The sequence below is a fragment of the Pleurodeles waltl genome, chromosome 1_2, assembly GCF_031143425.1.
Source record: "Pleurodeles waltl isolate 20211129_DDA chromosome 1_2, aPleWal1.hap1.20221129, whole genome shotgun sequence".
Lineage (NCBI taxonomy): Eukaryota > Metazoa > Chordata > Amphibia > Caudata > Salamandridae > Pleurodeles > Pleurodeles waltl.
The window spans coordinates 306,100,778-306,122,286 of NC_090437.1; the positions used below are offsets into that span (position 1 = coordinate 306,100,778).

Sequence of the window (21,509 nt, forward strand, 5' to 3'; positions counted from 1 at the left end):
CGCTCCTGACTTCATCAGCCTGGAGTTGGATCTGCAACGTGTGACTTCAAGGGCTGGATGACTCCCGCACGGACTCTGGAACTGACACCGCAACACCAGTGATGCCGCTCTCCGGAGCTCACTGCGAAGATCACGACGCCCTGCAATTCCAAAGGTACTGTTTTGCAGGTCTTCCTAACACCGGAGCTGGCCCGCAACGCCACGGCTGGCCTGAACTGTTGGTTTTGTTGATCACAACGCCGTGATAGCCCCAGGTGAAGCTATTGACTTCAAGGAACCGTATTTTAAGTAAGTCTTCCAAAATTCATATCTTTAACACGGTCTGTTGGCGTTTTATCGTTTTGGTCTTGTTTTTCACAGATAAATATTGGCTATTTTTCTAAAACTGGTGTGGTGTCCTTTTGTAGTGTTTTCACTTATTACTGTGTGTTATGTGCAAATTACACATTGCTTCTGAGATAAGCCTGACTGCTCGTGCCAAGCTACCAAGGGGGTGAGCAGGGGTTATCTTATCGGGTATCTCCCTTATCCTGACTAGAGTGAGGGTCACTTCGTAGACAGGGTGCAAATCGACTGCCAACTAGAGACACCATTTCTAACACTATCTCCTTCACCTCGGGAGACTTTATGAAGTATGTGCTATCACCATGGATCCTCCTCCTTTCTCCACACCATCGCTGTAAGCCCACTCCTCCTTAAGTAATGCTTTTCATCCATGTCACCAGCTAATGACAATCACAATTCAAAAATAAGGACTTTTGTTGGTGGTCTTACAGGACATGTACTTGTCCAACAGTACAGCACTGACCGTAACACTATTTTTATTGTGGATAACCAAAAGTTTGTAAAAACACTACCTTTTGACTTAAACAAGAATCCAGTACTCTTGCTTCACTTCCACCCATTCTGAGTGTGCAGAAGGCCTACTACTACCCTTTCTACTCAAAATAATTACTGGTAGCTTCATAGACTATTCTGTTTCTTTAGCCCATTCAAACTCTGAAAGAATTTACTTGCCTCAAGGACAAATATTCGCCATCTGCTATACAGTATACAACTTGATAAAGTTCTATTTTTCAGATAAAAAGATATTTATCAGAGAAGTAGCTCAAGAGGTTCCTAGGCCTTAATTATTGTACAGTATTATGTTTAGCCCCATCTGTAGTTTTGTATTCGTCCTGCACTTCCTCTTGGTATCAGTAGGTGAAAGGCCAGCCCAACCTTTCCCAATCTATTAACCTACAGTGCGATCTCTGACATCTCTAGGTGCCACACCCTTCCATCTACTGTAATTGTACATAGCAGTTTCAGTAGGAGGCTCATAGCAGGGATCTCTTGTGCTAGGCTTTGAGAGTCAAATTAATTAATAACCCCATAATCTTTATGCTATAGGTGGTTTTTGAATAAGAGTAGATTGATACAGACAGTACCATAGTGTGTGTGCTGTGTTTAGAAGTAAGTGGACTGTGGCTCACTACAAATTGGTGGCATCTAATTGTGCTGTGATAATCTACCATTTATATAGCCGTCTTACTCCTGGATGCCCTAATTTGCGGAGGTTAACAGCTAGATGGCAGACTGCTTTGGCGGGTGACATAATTTTGCTCACTAGTGGGAAATTTGCAGGAAAGTCCTCCATCTTTGAGGCCTGGATGCATTCATCTGTTGAAACCCACCAAAACTACAGATGCGAGCAGTATGCCTTCTTGATGGGCTGGGTGTTAGATTTCCTGGGAACTGCTTAATTCTTAATGGAGGTTTTTTTTATGCCTTCTTTCTAATCCCTGTGGGTCTCCAGAATGTATGGGAGCGCCTCATTCTCAGTCAGTTATGGCTCCTGCATGATCAGATATGCTTCTGTTACTCTGACCATTTCTAGAGGATGAGCTTCTGCTTTCAACAGAGCCACAGAGGAGAGATTGTCTCTCTAGATGGATGAAGGGAGAGGGTTGCATCACTCCCTGTCATTGCTCAGCTTGAGTAGCTAGTTCCTCAGGAGTTATCCTTTGACCCAATACTCTGACAAGAGACGAAAATGAACAATGTGCAGACTACCAGGATGATGTCCAATAGAGCACAGTACAAGTCTAAGTGACTAGGTCTCTGACTTCGGGCCTTGCAAAATTAAAGAAACTTTGTGTTACTGAAACTAGAAAGGTTAATCAGTCTCCACTGCCAGTAAGGTTGCTGTGCAACATCTGATCAATTATATGGAAGCGCCAGGGAGAGGTCCCAGTGCTTCTCCGCTTTGCCTCATCTAGACTGATGGACAAACCCTCTGTTCCATTTTCCCTCTGAGACTAGAACCACTCTAAAAAAAAATTCCTTTCTGGTCTTTTCTAGTCACCATAACTTTGTCCAGACATATTACTCTGTCTCTGTGATTCAGGCAAGGGTGCCTTTAATGTTAGACTAGTATTTGTGGTAGTGAGATATCCTTAGGACCCATCCTGTTTTTGATCCTAAAGTGTTAACTAAGTTTGTTTCAAATTAGGAGCTCTTTATTCCTATACACATTCTACCCCTACATGTCTATGGCTATGTAGATAGTGGTCAAGTTTGATTTGAAGCACCTTGCCTTTTAATTGCATATAACCAGGGCCCTGCGTTCTACAGATCAGCAGTCTGGCATTTGATAAGTCTTTATGCTGATTGAGCTGTTCATAAGTTCTCCATTTCTAGATGGGTTACAAAGGGTAAGATTGTATCAATCCTTTCAGGTCTATCAGTTAAGAAATCCTGTTTTGGAAAGGAGAGAAACCTTGGTGGATGCACAGAAAATGGCTGTAGACCTTGAAGTAAAAACTTAATTTGTAATGTCTAAATCGGTTAAGATTAATCTTACTGGTAGGAAGAGTTAAGATGACAGACTGAGCGGACACGCTCACTCACTCACACTCTAATTACTGCCAATTACCGCCACCCTTGATTTACTGAGGCACCTAAAAGCGGCACTTTCAGTACTTACTGACTAAGGGCCGTGGTGAGGACATTGCTTGATCAAGGGCAATGGCTGGGATAGTAGTGTTTACCAGCAATCTAAGATACCATGGACCTAAGTTTGACTTAGCGTCGTTCATTTAGCACAATGCTTTGAACTGGATCCACTTATCCACCGGAAGCCAGTGGAGGTCTCAAAGAAGAATGGACGTAGGTGAATTTGTTTTGGGGAGCTGGAATAATCTAGCTGGTGCTTTCTGGGCTATCTGCAGACGTTTTTGTGATGCCTTGGAGGCCCCAAGATAAAGAATGTTACCATAGCCCAATCTAGAGAGACTCAAACCCTGTATAACTGTTCATTGGGTAAGAACAGGCAGTAATAATGGCATTTTCCTTAGAGACCTCAGAACAACAAAACAAGTGGAAGCTACCTTCAAAACTTGATTCATAGAAAATGTACCATCAAGCCAAAAACCTAAGTTCTTAACCACAGAAACAGGAGAAGTACCAAGAAACAGCTTGCAAGTGATGAGGTTGCCAGAGCTGAGAGTTGTTGCCTACTAATAACTTTGGTCTTATCTCAGTTTAATTTGAAAGTTGTTACGCATCCAGACAGCCAACTTTAAAAGACAGGTGAAAGGGAAAATATAATTTGGGTATCAGCATAAGAAAAGGGAGAAACCTCAGCTTTCCAGAGTGTTTACTAGGAGGCGTACATAAATGTTAAGTAGCATAGAGCTGGGAGCCGACCCCTGGGGTACACCTGAGGATAGAGTATGGGAACTAGAGGCATGGAAAATAGATGTGACTGCTACAGATAATCCCATTTTGTGCCAGCGGGTGCCCCACGAAGGAGAGACGCTGAGATTATTTTTCCGCCAGAAGTAGGGAGGGACTCATAAGAGTGATATACTTACTACATTTAAATAGGAGAGGATTCTCATCTTCACTAGGATCCCTGCTTTATCAATGATGTGGAGCCCCAAAAGAGACTTGAAAAAAGCTTGAACACAAAGGATCCAAAGATATCCCAGTGATAGAGGCAAAATATATATATTGAGCAGAAGATACACTGCTTCACTCTCAAGTGACGTAATGAAATAGGAGATCCCTTTGCCATTAAGTTGCACTTAGGCTTAAGCAGTGGCAAAATAGGCTAATGCAGTCATTAAGAGCCAAATCCTTCCTAATACCAATGTTTTGACCTACATGTTTTTATTAATTGAGGTATTCCAGCAGTAAGACTTCCCTTGTAAGTGTCATTGTTTAATTGATACTAGGCAAAATTCTACCTTAAGCCAAGCATGTAGCGAAAGTCTTAATGAATGTATTTTGAAATTGGAGTGGACAAGCCATTTGGAGATTAAAGGCTGGGGAATTCCCAACTGCAGCTTCTCGTGTGTTAGCCATATGAATATTTATCATATGGTTTAGTGCCTGAACTGACCATTGTCGTCAACTATGCTACAAGTGACAAGTGTTTTTTTTCAAGAGTGATGACAAAATCTTATATTGCACACTTAAAGAAATCTGACGGACCCTCTGTAATGTGATGGTTACAGTTCAATATCCTTAACTTTAATGCCAGCCTTATTACTGGAATATAGGCTGCTATTCTGGGGTCCGTGTTCATGGAACTTGTTCATCATGACCAAGATAGCCTCATCAAAGAAGCATTGACAAAGCCAATAGATCTCGCTTATACAAGAACTATTGGCTTTGTCCATGTGATTTAGCCATGTTGTACAAGAGCGTGGCTGCTGTAGAGAATGGCTCAAATTTAGTGAAAAAAGTGATGCTGCAGATTGTGCTGGCCACGTCTTAGTTTTTTGTGTCTGGTGGCAGTGGTCCAGACTAAGAGGAAACAATGCCAGGTTGGATGGGGTGAAGTGGGGTCTGGAGAACAATGACTGGTCAAGCAAGAACACGGGGGGGGGGACAAGGAAGCAGTACATGGGACAAGGAAGCAGTACTTGAGACATGCTCCAGGGGAGGGACAAACACACAAAGAATAAGTGAAGCTGGGGCACGCTGATCAACGAGAAGCCAGGAAATGAGTGAGTGTACTGATAGTCAGCCAATTGACGGGCTCTAAGCACTGATAGTAAAGAATGTTTCACAATTGGCAGCAAATGTGCTGTCTGGGCCAGACCTAAAAATTAAAAATTAGCGGGGTGGGGTAGGGCCGGGTGGGAATTTCCTGTTACTCAAGAGGTCACTTATCTAGAAATCTTATCTCTGTATCTCCCGCCTCTCTGCTACCTTCTCCTGCTTGTAAGACTCAGGTCTGCTGTGCCCCAGTGGGATAAGCCACCATGAGAACACCTCTCCACAGGGATCCAGGTGTATGGAGTTCTCTGTAGCATTGCAATATGTAATCATTCACCAGGAACCAGTTCAAGCTCTGGGCCCTGAATCATCCACTAGCAGACAGTTTGGTAACTTGAATATCGGACCATGTGCTGCAGGTGTGTGTGTGTGTGTGTGTGTGTAAGGGACCTGAAAGTTACAGCCCAAATGCCATCCAGAGGTCAAAGAAAAAGTAGGGTAAATGTGATTGAAAGGGGAGTGAGTTGTTGAAACTTGAATATTATAGATTCCTCTCAGATCAGCAGCAGCACACATGAAAAAAGTGCAAGTGTTCAGGAGCTATGCATTAACCGCAAAAATAAATTGCAGTTACTTTCACAGTCCTGCAACAAAGTAGTAGTAGTGGAGGCATTTCCAGTAAACATTAAAGAGGGGTATCTTGGTTCCTGACTGTTTGCTTGCACTTTGACCTCGGAATCCATGGGAGAAGGTATAACACTCATTCGGACTTCAGCTTTCCCATGGCTGATGTTGCAATTTAAGGAGGGAGAAACACTTGTTTGCCAGACAGGTACAGTATAGTAAAAGGCACAGAAACACCCAGCAAATAAGTATTAAAAGGAAGAGATTTTACAAAAAGAGGAATAGAAAACGGCACTCCATTTCTAAAAAGAAAAGTCCTCCTGGAACCTGAGTGACTGCAGCCCCCAGAATGTTTTGGATCACATACCACATGATGTGCTTTGCAAATAGGAAAGTACCTGTATCAGTTGGACAGTGGCAGGAGGCAATGGGGGTGTTCTCTGTCCTCGAAGTGTAAGCATCTGAGGAGAGCATTCAAAATAACTATATAGGCCGTACAGACGACCCTGGAACCGCAGAGAAGCTCCATAACAGGCAGCTTAGTACCAAGCTGCGAAGGGAATGATGTATGCGTTTTATTGCTGTCAGCACAAGAATCCCTTTCACATACAGATAAAATACAAAAAAGTTACATTTTTGTTTAATTATTGATCAATACCGTTTTGTTTTGTGTGTCGCTCGTATGTAAAATTGAGATCTAGTTTGTATCAGAAAGCAACAGATGTCGCTGCCTTTGACTTCTTGAATCAGAAGCATCCATATGTACGAACAGTCTGTGCCCTTTCTCCCACCACCCACACTTGTATTTTCCCCCTAACCACACACCCCCAAAAATCCAGGTGACTAAGGGCACTGAAACGATGAAGAAATTGCATTTGAATTCTGTTGTGATCCCGTTTTGTCATTTAGCTGAAGATACTGTGTGATCTTGTCAATACAGCTGACATTTTCTTTTGTGCAGCAAACCCACAGCAGTGGCTTTAGGTTCAGCTTTTTTTCTACATTTAATATACGCTATGTGATGAGTGCCATTTTTCCCGCTGGCACCCATTGGCTTCCTTATTATAATGAACACTAAAACTACTGATTATCAGTGCACAAAAAGTTATTTTTTCAAAAAGGTTATCAAAGAAACTATAAAGCCTGAGACCGTGTGCAAATGGCCAATATGTATAATTCACTGCATCCTGTTTTTTCACTGCATTCTGGTCCTTGTAGTCAAGAGAAAAGGAAAATCCAGCTACCATAAAGTAAAGATTTCCCTAAACAAGAATAATCTCTCACACAAATACTAACTCCTTAATGCAACAGCAGATGTGGGGAGGCGCATATGTAGCAAACACATACCACAAGTACTTAGATTTTCCTTGGCTATGGCCATAAAGATTTCATGACTTGACCCGGGCCCCATAAATATACCATTATAACTGTATTTCCCTAGCTGTTGAGTACAACCTAAACCGCAATGATTTTTCCGACACAACCCTAAAGCAAACCTCAAGGCTCATAAAACACTGCTCCGCTGAAGCATTTGAGCCAGAACAGGATATTTTCCCTACACAAACATGGTGTTTTACAGTCGTAGGCGCTACAGAGAGATTATCGCATTTCCTTGCTTTTTGAGCTTTAATGTTGGTAGAAGCCTGAGGCTGAGGGCAGCTACTAGCCGGGTGCACATAGTTGTGGATCAGCCACAGCCTGTCACTGGAAGGTAAGAGTGCAGACGAAGTAAACAAGGCAAGAAGCATGGGCGTAGGAAGTGTGGGGGACGCGGGGGATGTATCCCCCCCCAGATTTTGGAGGGTGGGGGACACGGGGTACGAAGGTGGGGGGGACAAGGGGACACAATAATTTCCCCTCTCACATCTATTATTTAGAGGGCCGTTAGCGCACAAAAGCGCTACTTATAATAGCCCTGTAGGGACCATCCTCCAATCTGATGGTAACAGAATGAATGAGTCAGGAGGCCCCCTGCGCCCTCTGCTCTTTTGTTTGTCCTGTTCACACCTGTGGGCATTAAGGGTGCTCATAAGAACAAAGGGCACGAGGAGGAGAAGAGTTTTGGATGATTACTGTCTGCATCACCTGCCGCCTTGAAGAGGAGCACTGCAGGACGCCTTCAAGAGGAGCTGCAAGACATTGAACAAGATCTAAAGAGAGAACAGAGTCCCACTCAGCCGGACACCTGCAGGCTAGAAAGGAGACTCTGTGAAACACAATGTTTGTTTTTGCCTAAGATCACACCAGTTGGTGAAACAGTGAAGTCGAGATTGGGCCCAGATTTTACCTTTTCACACAACAATTTAGCTATTAGAAGGGTATATTTTTCTAACATTTATGTTTAATGTTTTGTTATCTTGGTAATGAAGAGCTTGATTATAGAGTGGCTAACAGGGAGTAGCCATATTTCATTTTGGGCCATTATGTCTAGCGTTATAATTTATGTTGTTGTTATCGTTACATGCTTCAGCATATTGAAGTGTATTATCTTTTCTTCACTGTACTCTGAAACAATCTACCCTATGCCACTGCACCCTACACCACTTTTCTCCACTCTGTGCCACTCTACGCCACTGCAATCTATGCTGCACCACTCTACTCTACACCACTCTACTCTGCAGCACTCTACATTACGCCACTGCAATCTATGCTATTCTACTCTAACCATTGTACACTACACCCGTGCACTCTGCCAGTGCACTCTTCACCACTCTACTCAAAACCAATGCACTCTATGCCACTGCACTCTATGCCAATCTACTCTGCACCGCAGCACTCTATTCCACTGCTTTCAATGCCACTGTACTCTGCGCCACAGCACTCTAGGTGACTGCACTCTATGCCACTCTACAATACACCACTGTACTCTGCGACCCTCTAATCTGCAACATTGCACTCTGCCACTGAACTTCACGCCACTCTACTCTGCACCACTGCATTCAATGCCACTGTACTCTGTCCCACTGCACTCTTTTCTGCACCACTGCACTCTAATCTACTCTACACCACTCCACTGTAGGCCCTTCACTCTACTTTGAAATCATCTCCTCTATGCAACTGCAATCTACGCAACTCCACTCTATGCTATGCCAGTCTAATCTACCCTGCACCACTCCAATGTACCCTGCGCCACTCCAATCTGCTCTGCACCGCTCTATGCTACTGCACTCTACATCACTATGCTCCACTCTGCAACAATCTACTCTTCACCACTATACTGTACTCTGCAGCAATCTACTCCATGCCACTGCACTCTATGCCACTCTATTCTACTCTGCACCACTGTGCTCTAAGCCACTCTTCTCTACTCTGTATCACTCTACATGACTGCACTCTACACCAATGCACTCTATGCCACTCTACTCTACACCAATGCATTCTATGACACTCTATTCTACACCACTGCCCTTTATGACACTCTACTCTGCAACACTGCACTCTGCCACTGAACTATACTCCTCTCTACTCCGCACCACTGCACTCTACACCACTCAACTATATGCCACTCTACTGCACTCTACACAAATGTACTATATGCCACTACACTATGCCACTCTACTCTGCATCACTGCACCCCACCATTGCACTCTACACCAGTCTACTCTACCTTGCACCACTCCACTCTACCATGCACCGCATCACTCTATGACATAGCACTCTGAACAACTGCAATCTATGCAGTGCCACTCCACTCTACTCCCCTCTACTCTTCACCACTCCACGCTACTGCACTGTACGCTAAACCAGTGCTGTCTTCGTCAATGCACTCTACACCACTTTACTCAAAACCAACGCACTCTATACCACCACACTCTACGCCAATCTACTTTGCACCACCGTACTCTATGCCATTTCACTCTAGACCACCCAACTCCACTCTGACACTTCACTCTGACATTACACTCCATGATACTAGACTCTGACACTCTATTCCATTAAACTCTAACACTATCTCCACTCGGTAACTCCCTACACAACTCCCTGTACGCCACTCCATTCCACTTTACTCCACTCTATGCCACTCTACACCACTCTATGCCACTTCAATCTACGATACTCTACTCAACGCCACTGCACAGCCCTCTATGCCACTCCACTATTCAACAATGTACTATGCTCAACAACACTCTACCCAACTTTCTCTATGCTAGTTCATGTTACTTTACTTCGCTCTACTCCAGTTCACTCTTATTTATGCCTTTCCACTCTACAACACTCTGCCACTCCACTCTCTGACACTCTATTACACTGTGACACTACTCCACTCTACAACTACTTTATGGCATTGGCGCTTGATTAGAGATTCAGATCTCCACTGATTGCCTTGTCACTCATATGAGACGTGAGTCAGATGTATCTTCGCCGTTTTGGTTACAAGCACTATGTAACCCTTTTAACTCTAGCTTAACGAAGGCTTAGGATGATCCTGATACCTGTTTAGGGGATCGAAATCTCATCGGCCAAAGTACCTTGACTTGAATTTGTGATATTGTACATAAGTTGGCATAAGCATAGGTACTATGAGCTAATGACTTCTTGATTCAATATTTGAGTCATTCATGTAAAAGTGGGTGTATAACAGCATGTAAATCACTATTGTGGATGCTAACCTTGTAGGAAAGTAGCCTCTTTCTAGCTTGGTTACCCCCACATTTGGCCTGTTTGCCAGTGTGTTTGAGTGTCTCTACTGGGATCCTGCTAATCAGGACCCCAGTAGTTATGCGCTCTCCCTTAAATTATGGTTGTTGCATACTGGTAACCCATTATTTCACCCAAGATTGGCATACTGGTGCCCCCTTATAAGTCCCTAGTATATGGTACTTAGGTACCCAGGGCATTGGGGTTCCAGGAGTTCCCTAGGGGCTGCAGCATTTTTTTTGCCACCCATAGGGAGCCCATGCAATGGCTTCTACAGAACTGCCATTGCAGCCTGCGTGAAAAGGTGCATGCACCCTTTCACTGCCAGTTACACCGCACCAGGTCACTTATAAGTCACCCCTATAGCAGGCCCTCCAGCCCTGAGGGCAGGGTGCAGAGTACCTGTGTGTGAGGGTACCCCTGCACTAGCAGAGGTGCCCCCACGACCTCCAGGGCCATTTTCCCAGACTTCAGGAGTGTGGGGATGCCATTTTACATGTGTACTGGAAATAGGTCACTACCTATTCCCAGCTACATAATGGTAACTTCAAACATAGGTATGTTTGGTATCAAACATGTTGGAATCATACCCCAAGGCTTTTGCAAGCATTGGTTGTATGATTCCATGCACTCTGGGGGCTCCTTAGAGGACCCCCAGTATTGCCATTCCAGCCTTCTGAGGTTTTCCAGGCAGCCCCAGCTGCTGCCACCTCTCAGACAGGTTTGTGCCCTCCTGTTGGTTGAGAAGCTCAAGCCCAGGAAGGCAGAATAAAGGATTTCCTTTGATAGAGGTGTGTTACACCCTCTCCCTTTGGAAATAGGTTTGGAAGGGGTAGCTTCCTTCCCCAGGCCACTGGAAATGCTTTGAAGGGCACATTTGGTGTCCTCCTTACATAATCCAGTCTACACCGGTTCAGGTACCCCCAGTCCCTGCTCTGGCACGAAACTGGACCACCACCCCAGGTGTGCTGCTCAGAGCTCCTCCAGAGGGTCCCTGGGTTTTGCCATCTTGGATTCCAAGTTGGCAGCAAACTCTGGGAGCATCTGAGTGGCCAGTGCCAGCAGGTGGTGTCAGAGGCGTCCCCTGATAGGTGCTTAACTGTTTATCTGACCAATCCCCCTTTCAGGGCTATTTAGGGTCTCTCCTTTGGGAGGTTCTTCAGATTCAGTTTGCAAGACACTGCATCCTTTACTTCACTTTCTCACCTAAGAAACTGCATCTGGACCCTCCAGGAGCTCCACAAACTGCAACAACGAAGCAAAGAAGACTTCTGCAACATTGTATCTCCAGCTCTTGCCAGCAAATGCAACTGTTTCCTGGTTGTGCATCCTCAGAGGACAGCCTGTCTTCAGTCTGCACCAGACGAATGAACGAATCTCCAGTGAAGGAGTCACTCCCCTGCTTCAGCAGCCACCTCTCTGCAACGATGACCATCTGCATGGGTCCCCTCTCCTGACGAGTTGCATGGATCCTGCATCACAGGTGGTGGACTGAAGTGGTCCTGATGGTCCTGACGTCCTACTGTCCAACTTTGGTGGAGGTAAGAGCTTGCCTTCCCACGCAAGACAGTACTCCTGTGCACCACGTGTTTTTCAGTTGCCAAGGCTTGTTGGCATCCTTCTATGAAATTCTTTGTGTACCATGTAGCTTCGGCCCCCAGCACTCCTTCCTGAGATGCACCGCTTCCTGAGTGGTTCTCTGGCGGTGTGGGATCCTTTGTTTTTGTGCTGTGTGGGCCTCCTTTTGCAACTCCTTTGTCCTCATGCTGGGGACTCCTATGTGCACTGCCTGGTATTCCGTGGGCTCTCTGAGTTGCTGAGAGCCCCCTCTGACTCCTCCTCCTGGGTGGCCATTTTCCGCTAACCATGAGCTTTGCCTGTGCCAAGGCTTGTTGGTGGAATCCAGCGATGCAAACCAGACTGCAATCATCTATCCGGTGTGGGATATCATCTGCACCAACCACGAACCCGCATCCATCTTCTTGGGTGCAGTACTGATTGTTGTTCTTCACCAGTGGTTCTTCTTTTGCACCTTAATTCGGGTTAGCAGGGGCTCCTGTCCTCCCTGGACTCTTCTGTGTTTCTTGGACTTAGTCCCATTCTTCCACAGGTCTTTAGGTCCAGGAATCCACCCTTTGTGTCTTGAAGTGTCTTCTGGTTCTTGCATTATCTTCTTTCTCGTGTTCTTGTGTGTTCTAGGAATGTTACTGTGATTTACTTCTGCTTTCCTGGGCTCTGAGGTGGGTTCTATTACTTACCTTTGGTGTTTTCTAATACTCCCAGCGCCCCTGTACACACCACACTTGCCTAGGTGGGAAACCGGCATTCGCATTCCACTTTCTTAGTATATGGGTTTGTGTTTCCCCTAGGCCCATTTCTAACCATTGTGATTTTCACTAATTGCACTGTTTTCTAACTGTTGTTATTGCTATTGCTGCATACTAGTGTATATAATTGGTGTATTACTTACCTTCTAAAGGAGTATAGTCTATGGTATTTTTGGCATTTGTGTCACTAAAATAAAGTACCTTTATTTTTGTAACACTTAGTATTTTCTTTCATGTGTGTGAGTACTGTGTGACTACAGTGGTATTGCATGAGCTTTGCATGTCTCCTAGATAAGCCTTGGCTACAGCTACCCCTAGAGAGCCTGGCGTCTAGACACTGCCTACATGTCACTAATAAGGGATAAATGGACATGGTATAAGGTGTAAGTACCATAGGTACCCACTACAAACCAGGCCAGCCTCCTCCAAACCACTGTACTATATAGGTTACTTTTAAAATTTTTCTTGTAATTGGTGACATTGGGTCATCCAGATAACTTGTGTAATGCCCGAATACCAGTCTTTCTCGATTTCCCTGTTGATGTTTTCCCACTACATTTGGGGCCAGATGTATGAATCTGGCCCAGTGCGATTCGGTAATTGCGATTTTTAAGAAATCGCAATTACCGACTCGCAAAGGGCCATGTATCAAATTGCGATACTGGTCCCATTCGCAGCTATGGGCCTGCTGGCCCATAGCTGCGAATTTTTTGCATTTCGCAAATTGTGATTTCTAAAACAGAAATCGCAATTTGGGAAAAGCAAAGGGCCAGGGTGCTGGGGGCCTAAGGCCCCCTCTCCTGCACCCCATTTTTTTTTTCCACATGTAAAGTACACACATGCCAAAAGGACGTGTGCTTTACATATCAAATTTAAAAATGCAGTTTTACTGCATTTTTTTATTTTGCACCAGGTTACCACCTGGTTGCAGGTCATGGTATTTTGCACTTGCAAAATACCATTCTGCAAAAAATCGCAATTTGAGATTTTTTGCAGAATTGCATTGCGACCTGGATTTTGCGAATAGCAAATTGCGATTCGCAAAATCCAGGTCGCAAAACAGAAAATCGCAACTTGATGCATTGCAGACCCTGATTTTGCACTCGCAAACGGCCGATTTCGCTGTTTGCGAGTGCAAAATTAGATGATACATCTGGCCCTTGATCTTTTATATTTTGATTGAATAAATGCATAAAACATTCCATTTGCATACTACTTTAATATCATTGTTTATGGGAGTGGTGTTGCATTTTATTCAAGGGACCCCTGTTCCTTTAAAGTTAGTTTACTGCTCCATTCTAGGACACTCTACTTACTCCATGATACTACGCCACACCAGTCGATGACACATCATTCCCCTTTATGCCATTAACTTTCACCCATGCTGAATAGTAGTCTCACTAGTGTACAGCATGGCTAAAACACATTGGCAAAGGCAATATAACTTGCATAGGCGAGACCTATTGGCTATGCCAATGCTTGTTTATAAGGTATGAACTTTAAGGTGACTTGCAATATCCTTATGTACACAGGGGGTATTTTACCCCATATAATACATGGTCACACCACCAACTTTCTCACAAACCACTTAAAACCCTAGTGCATAGCTTCTGTCATTCCAAGCTATTAAAGTACAGCAGAAGAAAGAAGAGCAACATTATTTTTTTTTGCTTTAAACAGCTGCATTAATTATGCTCTGTGACCTGATCTGCCTTTTACCTTGGCTGCTAGCTCTGGCAGAAGACAATGTAATGTCAGAATTCGACTGTAATAACCCTATCATAGTCATTTTCTGATGTCTTTTCTTTATAATCACTGAATGTCTTTTCTTTACACGCAGTGACTTGGTGCTTCACAAACAGCCGTTTCTAAAGAAATTAGTGACTGTAGTTTATACAGAGATTAGAGAATCCATGTTTATATAGCCTGTAACTCCAAGAGCTTCTTCAGTTGAAATGCTCCTAGTTATGATTGATGTGGAGCTGAGCTTCCCAAGATCACACAAAGGAGCAGAAGTGTTATTAGAACTATGGTTTCCGAGCACAGTTTACAGCTGTTGTAACTAATCGCTTTTGATCTCTCCAGTGCGGTTCCAATTGGCATGATGGGAAGGGCATGATGGGTGTGGGGCGCAAAGAGTATGTTCTTCCTTTTTACCCTCCTACCTTTATTTGCTTGGTGCATGAAGATGCAAGGTTAATCAACATGTTATTTTCACATTTGAGCTAATTACTTTGAAAGTATCTTTTATTGTTATTTACATTCACAGACTGTGAAAACATGCCTTCCTTTCTCCCTATTTCACTTCCAATATATATATATATGATTGTGTATATTTATCGGAGCCTGCAGTTCGTAAACAACGAGCGATTTGTATAGGGTTGATTAAAAGTCCCCCAAGGCTGTCCCTGTCCCCCCCAGAAATTTATTGTCTCCTACACCCCTGGAAGGGGCTGTGAACAAGGTGCGGGCTGTAAAAGCATCTTTAAATACCAGAGGCACAATCAATAGTTACAACCCTAAAATAAACAATGGCAGTGAAAAAAAAAACGGGAAAAAACAGCCAGCTTTACGGAGATGGTGATCAATACAGTACAAAGGAGAATCACAATGCCTTTAAGCTATCAGGAGGAACCCACCAAAAACTAAAGCTAGCCAGAGACTAACACATTAACACCAAAGTGGAAAGAGCCCAGTAGTTAGGCACTGCTCCATGAAAGATTAATCACTAGCAAGCAAGCCTTTATAAAGAACAATCAAATTAACAAATAAAAAGAAGTAGGCCGGCTATAAGCCCACAAAATGTGTACAACCTGTCTCGAAGAGACAGCGCAATCGCTGCCAAGACCTAAAAAAGAAGTAGGTTGCTAATGATGGACCTAATCTATTTTAGTAAAAGCAAATTGAGTCATCTCCTTGTGAGCATAGATGCAAAGAAAAGCTTTGATAATGTGCAATGAAATGACTTCAATTAGGTTCTTTCAGAATTAATTTTGTTGCCAACTTTATTTCTGCTTTGAATTTGTATACCCGTTTGGTGATTATCATCTGTATTCCAGTAATACACCTGTTAGCAAAGGTACCAAACAAAGCCGTCACCTATCCATGTTTGGTTTGGCATTAGATCTTCTTGCAGTTAAAGGCTGATAATAGTAATGTACAAGGGGTGTATGTGTGCTTAAAAGTATACAAAGTGTTTCTGTATGTGAACGATGTGCTCTTATTCTCCCTCCATAAAGCCGTTGAAAAATGTTTTGCTTCAGGTCACAAAGTTTGGTGTTTCTGTGTAACTCAAATAAGTCTAGTTTAATGTCCTTACCCAGAATGTATGGACTAAAATCACTTTAGATGGGAAGCAAAACACATAACATGGTAACATAGAATCTTGCTACATTAAAAGAAAATGTAAAGGATTAGCTGAGCTTAATGTAATCTTAATTATTAGTGACTGTGTTATTATGCATCTCAAATTGTCTGAGCTGGTATGTTCCCTTCACTTGGGAGGGTAGGGACTTATAATTATCAGCCTTAAACAGTTTGTTTTTGTGTTCTCATTGCAGGTTACTGGTAAGAAATTGTTGGAAAAGGGAGACCTGAAGAGACGATATACTATAATCCCATTGAACAAAATATCTGCCAGATGTCTAGGTGCTGACACAATAAAGGCAGCCAAAAGATTGGTAAGTTTGTTTTTGTAACTAAACATTGCATTTGTATTTTAATAATTGATAAATAATTTATAAGTTGCTGTGTGTTTTGTCTGGTTTGATTATTCATGGTAGTTCATAGCTGACAACATTTACCATACAGGATAATTGTCTAATTTGATTAATGTAAGTGTAATATCTATTTACACTTACACTGGTTAGGCAACTTGTTTCCCTTCTTTTCTCAGTGCCAGCTCGTTTACCTGAACAAAGAGGCAGCCCCTCTCCAGCATGGATGCCATTTTCGCATCAAAGCCTGTTACTCCTTTGAAGTTGCCCTGTAAGAAAGTGCCTCTTTTGACATGGTTCACCCACTGCTATGTCCCACCCACCCACACACACACATTTGTTGCCTGGATTCTGGTGCACTTTCAACTGAAATTCCTGATGACCTAAGAAGAGCCGGACACTACAGTTACACCAGCAGAGAAGACTACAGACACCAACTGACTTGACCCCAGCCCTATCGGGCTGTCTCCAGCTCTTGATGGTCCTGCTCCAAAAGACTACCTGTTCTGCAGCCTAGCCACCTCCAAAGCTTTGGGCGGACTGCCTGCCTTCAACAAAGATCACGATCTCTCAAGAACAGCGGATCTGTTCAAGAAGAGACCAACTTTAAAAAAAAATAAAAAAATAATGAAATCGCCCCTGAGGAACTGTGAAACCGCCTCTGCACCCGATGCCCCCGGCTCAAGTGGCCCACCGGTTCTGTGAAGGTTTCCCAGCGATTAAGAGTCCACTTTGGGCTCGTCCAAGCTGGACTCTGCCTCAAAGCTTGCAGCCTCAAACCGAAGACTCCCCTGCACTGGGAGTCCCTGGGTATTTGAGAACTGGGCCATCAGTGTCCCTACGTCCCCTAGCAACATAACGTACCTAGGCAGCTGTGTTTTCTTCGTTCAGCCTCCTGACTCGAGCCTGCAGCCTTTTTCTAAAACTGATCTCCCCCATTGGCTTGCATTGGGCGCTCATGGCACACTGCACCTGGCCGCCCCTGTGCCTCTGAGGGTGTAAGTTTGGTGCTCCTTGTGGCCCCCTTTGTACTTATCTCAACCCCAGGAGATTGACCCCTGACACCGCTTTACTCAGCTGTGAGCAGCGCATCTTTGTTCACCCCATCTCTGTTGGTTAAAATTGGGCACCCGACTCTGAAATTGACGTCTGCACCTGGCCGGCTGCCCCTTTGCCGCTGTTGGTGCACTTTTGGTTCTGATTTGAACATTCTCTAGTGTTGACCTAAAACTCAGAAGACTGGATTTGTAAGTCTTGTATTTAAAAACAGCGTTCTTTTCCTCTTATAGGTTAACATTGCTGAACTGAAAAATTGCACTAAGTGTTGATTTTTGAAACTGCAAAGTATTTATGCTTAAAAGTCTACATGACTGATTACGAAGTTCTTGGGTTTGAAGCATATATAAATAGAAATGTTGATTTTCGAAATTGGTCTCGGATTTATTCTTTGAGTGTGTCTTTCATTCATTGCCTCTGAGTACAACAGATACTTAGCACAACTCTGATAGCCTAACTGCTTGCCCACACTACCGCAAAATAGAGCATTAATCCTGTCTTCTTTTGCCTCTGCAATACCAATTGGGGTTCCACTGGACTCTCTGCACAGTGTACTTCATTTGCAGGGCACTATATAGAGCCAGCTTCTTACATGCCATTTTGGGCCAACACCCTCTGTGGCTTCCTGCAAGGGGGAGGAAACACCTCCATCTGCAGCGGGAGTCTCTTGTTCTAGGCCTGGGGAGTTGTTAACTCTACTCCCCAGGAGGGGAGAAGTGTGTCTGGTGTCCAGCAAGTGGGCACTGGAAGAAATGGGCCACAGAGGCAGATTTCTAAGATTTGCCTTTGCTGAACGGTGACCCTAAATTCTACTTGGGCACCAAGTCTGATTTAATACCACAATTACTTTAATAACTTGAAGTACCCTTTTTGTGGGTCTGTTCATACGTTCGACAGCTGACTGGTCAGTGTGTAACTCTATGCTATCCAAGGGGCCCCCCATGTTGCCAACAGTGAAAACAGCAGCAAAGTTGCACCTGCAGTTTAAAGCTGTCTTTTCAAACTGCAGTGGCAGGCTGGGAACCATTTTGTACTTGGCCACCCACAGGGTGGTACAACCAGTGGAGCAGCCCTGTGGATGCTTTGTCTTACAAGCCCTGGGTACTCTTGGGACTATATTATAGGGAATTTATAAGTAAGTTAACCTACACCATTTGGCTGTAGACCCAATTCAGCATACAATTTGAAAGGGTTAGACCACTGGTAATGAGGTCTGGTGAGCAAGTGTACTCTGAACCAAAACATCCACGGCATCAGTCCAAACCTTTGGGGGTGGTCATGCAGCAAGAGGCATTTCCTTATAAGCACGTTCAAGTTTCAAAAGCAGTCGATAATGACCATTCTCATGTACAACCATCAGTGAGCCAGTTCAAATTTTTTTGTTTTCCGTATGTTGATGGATGTTTCTTTGGTATGCTTATAAATAGTTTGTTTGCTTTATCGCTTACTAGGTTCTGTAATCTTTGGGGGCAATAGGTATGTGACTACCTCCAAAACAATGAAAACAAATTACCTTCTCAAGATGAGTGGCTAGGTTCACCATAGACATATTCAAATTCAAGGGCATAATATGCACTCATGTTTCCATATTTTATTCCATTGGTGGCATTAATCTGTTTAGTCCGAGAACCATTGTTGTTTGTCTGAACCTAGATGCATGTCTCTGATTCTAAGGCTATTATCATGGATAGAGGGCAAGTCTAAGCATGTCTCCAACTTGTCCCCTAAAATATAATTACCAGTCTTGCTGAGGGCTGCACTGCAGTTGATTATTTAAAAAAAAAAAAAAAAAAAAAAGTATTTTGAAGTATTTTGTTGATTGCATTTGAAACCAGCTCAAACGATGTATTGACACTGTCTGCCATTGAGGCTGCTTTACGAAATCCATTCTGTACAACCGGTATTCTATCCTTATTGTCTGACAATTCGTCCAGTTATAGCAAGAACCCTTTATAGCCTTCTTACAACATTAAGTACAGCTATAAGTAAGAAGTTGGCCTTTATGTGTGAATTTGTTCTATTTTCATACATTGTCAAAGTGATGGGAGCTTCACGGTTCTGAATACTAATCAAAAGCGCCTTAACGAAAATGCTGGTTTGGCTTTTATTTATTAATTTTGCAATTAATTAACTTGACCACTCACACATAAGGGCACATTTAGGCCGTACTTTTTTCACTTTAAATGGTTCTATAAAGCCATACAGGGTAGTTACGTGTAACTGCCACATTTTCATGGTGATATTCCTATCAGAATTCTGCCTTTCTCCTAAACATAACATAATTTGTTATTGTTTTGTTGCTCCCACAACATAGCCCACTGGTATTATCTGTACGAGTTACTGTAGGGCAGTATTTATGACTTGATTCAGAGACTATCTGCTTTTTCTCTGTGGCTTCCAGGAACTTGCCACTTTTTTGGTTTGTGTTAAAGACAATTTATTTTTACAATATTTATTAAACCATCTTTAGCTGTAGTAAAAGGGAAGTTTACAGCAGAGTGAGAGTTTGTTTTCCCACTCTGTAACTATTTCTTTCCAATCCTCAAGTGTTATAAATTGGGTTTCAGGTTGGCAGTGGTATGCACCCTGTCCAAGCAGGAAGCACAGTCCTCGTCAGGGCAAGTCAGATTCACACCCTAAATGAACCTGTACTCACCCTCTGGTAGCTTGGCACAGCACAGGGAGGTTTAACTTAAAAGGCAATGTGTAAAGTATTTGTGCAACACTTCAAACAGTGAAAACCCCACATAAAAGGATACTACACCTGGTTAGAAAAATCGAACATAATTTAATAAATAGAAGACCAAAACAACAAAAATCGAAGAAGTGGAACTTGAGAGATGTATTTTTAAAGAATAAATTTTAAGATAGCGCTTTGAAGCGAGAAGCGCCAGACAGGGATATCTGGTTGCACTGGACCAGGACAAAGTGAATAGGTTTGTCTGACCCTAATGGAGCACAGGCCTGCTATAGGGCTCTAGTAAGGTCCGCTGAGCAAAAGTACCTTAATCCTGCTTGTGTTAATGTCGAAGATGCGGGGAGCAGACTCGAGCGATGCGTTGGTGTAGATTCTCGCAATGGAGGCGATATGTCGATCCTTTACACGCAGTGGTGAAGATGCATCAATATTCTCTATGCAACAGTGGTGATGCATTGGGTCCGTGATGCGGCCATTTTGAAGGTGATGCGCTGAGGTCGATCGCCGCTGAAAAGGCGATGCGTTGACTCTGAACCACACCCTGGGGCCAATGTGCCAATTTTGATCCACACAACAGTGGCTATTTGCAGCTTCTGATCCATGGAGTAGAGAGTCCTTGCTCTTACTACCCAGGCTCCAGACTCATTACGGGGTTTGGGGAGGGGGAGGAATATGTGGCCCTTTGTGTGGGGACAGGACACAGCCCATTCAGGTGTAAGTATCAGCCCCACCCTCCCATTCTGCCCAAGATGGCTTATCAGACTGTGGATGGCCCATCAGTCACACCTAAGCTCCCTTTGCGTGTGGCTGTCTGGAGGGAATGCACAAAGCCCAGCTGTTGTCCACTCTAGATGTGTATTCGGAGTCAGGCAGATGGCACCAGTTGGTTAAAGTAAGAAAATACTAACTTTCTAAAAGTGGCATTTTCAGAATTACAATTTAAAATCTGGCTTCACTATAAGTTGTGATTTTTAAATTCTGTTTCCAGAGACACCAAACCTGGGGGTCCCATCTCTTCCCAATTGGAAATTACACTTATAAAATGTAATAAGGTATTCCTAATTTTATCCTCTGGGAGAAATAGGCTTGGCAGGTGTGAAAAAACAAATTTCAATTTTTCACTAGTAGGACATGTAAAACTTAAAAGTACATGTCCTACTTTTTAATACATTGCACCCTGCCCTTTGACTGTCTAGGGGCTACCTTAGGAGTGACGTATGTAATAATAAGAAGGAAGGTTCGGGGCTGGTTAGAGGGTTTACTTTCTAGGTTAACATGGCGATTTGAAACTGCACACACAGACTAAAAGGCAGGCAGGAGGCATGTTTGGAGGGCTACTTTAGTGTGTGGCACAATCAGTGTTGCAGGCCCACCAGTAGCATTTAATTTACAGGCCTGGGGCACAGGTAGTGCTCTTTTCTAGGGACCTATGAGTAAATTAATTATGCCTATTGTGAATAA

The 21,509-nt window shown here is 43.5% G+C and overlaps 1 protein-coding gene across 1 annotated transcript in view; it reads left to right on the plus strand.

Moving 5' to 3' along the window:
- SMC2 (structural maintenance of chromosomes 2) overlaps window positions 1–21,509 on the plus strand; it is a 348,380-nt gene that overhangs the window by 164,726 nt on the left and 162,145 nt on the right. The window contains exon 14 of the mRNA XM_069238504.1: window positions 16,139–16,258. Coding sequence (XP_069094605.1) covers window positions 16,139–16,258 — 120 coding nt within the window. The remainder of the gene's footprint in view (window positions 1–16,138; window positions 16,259–21,509) is intronic.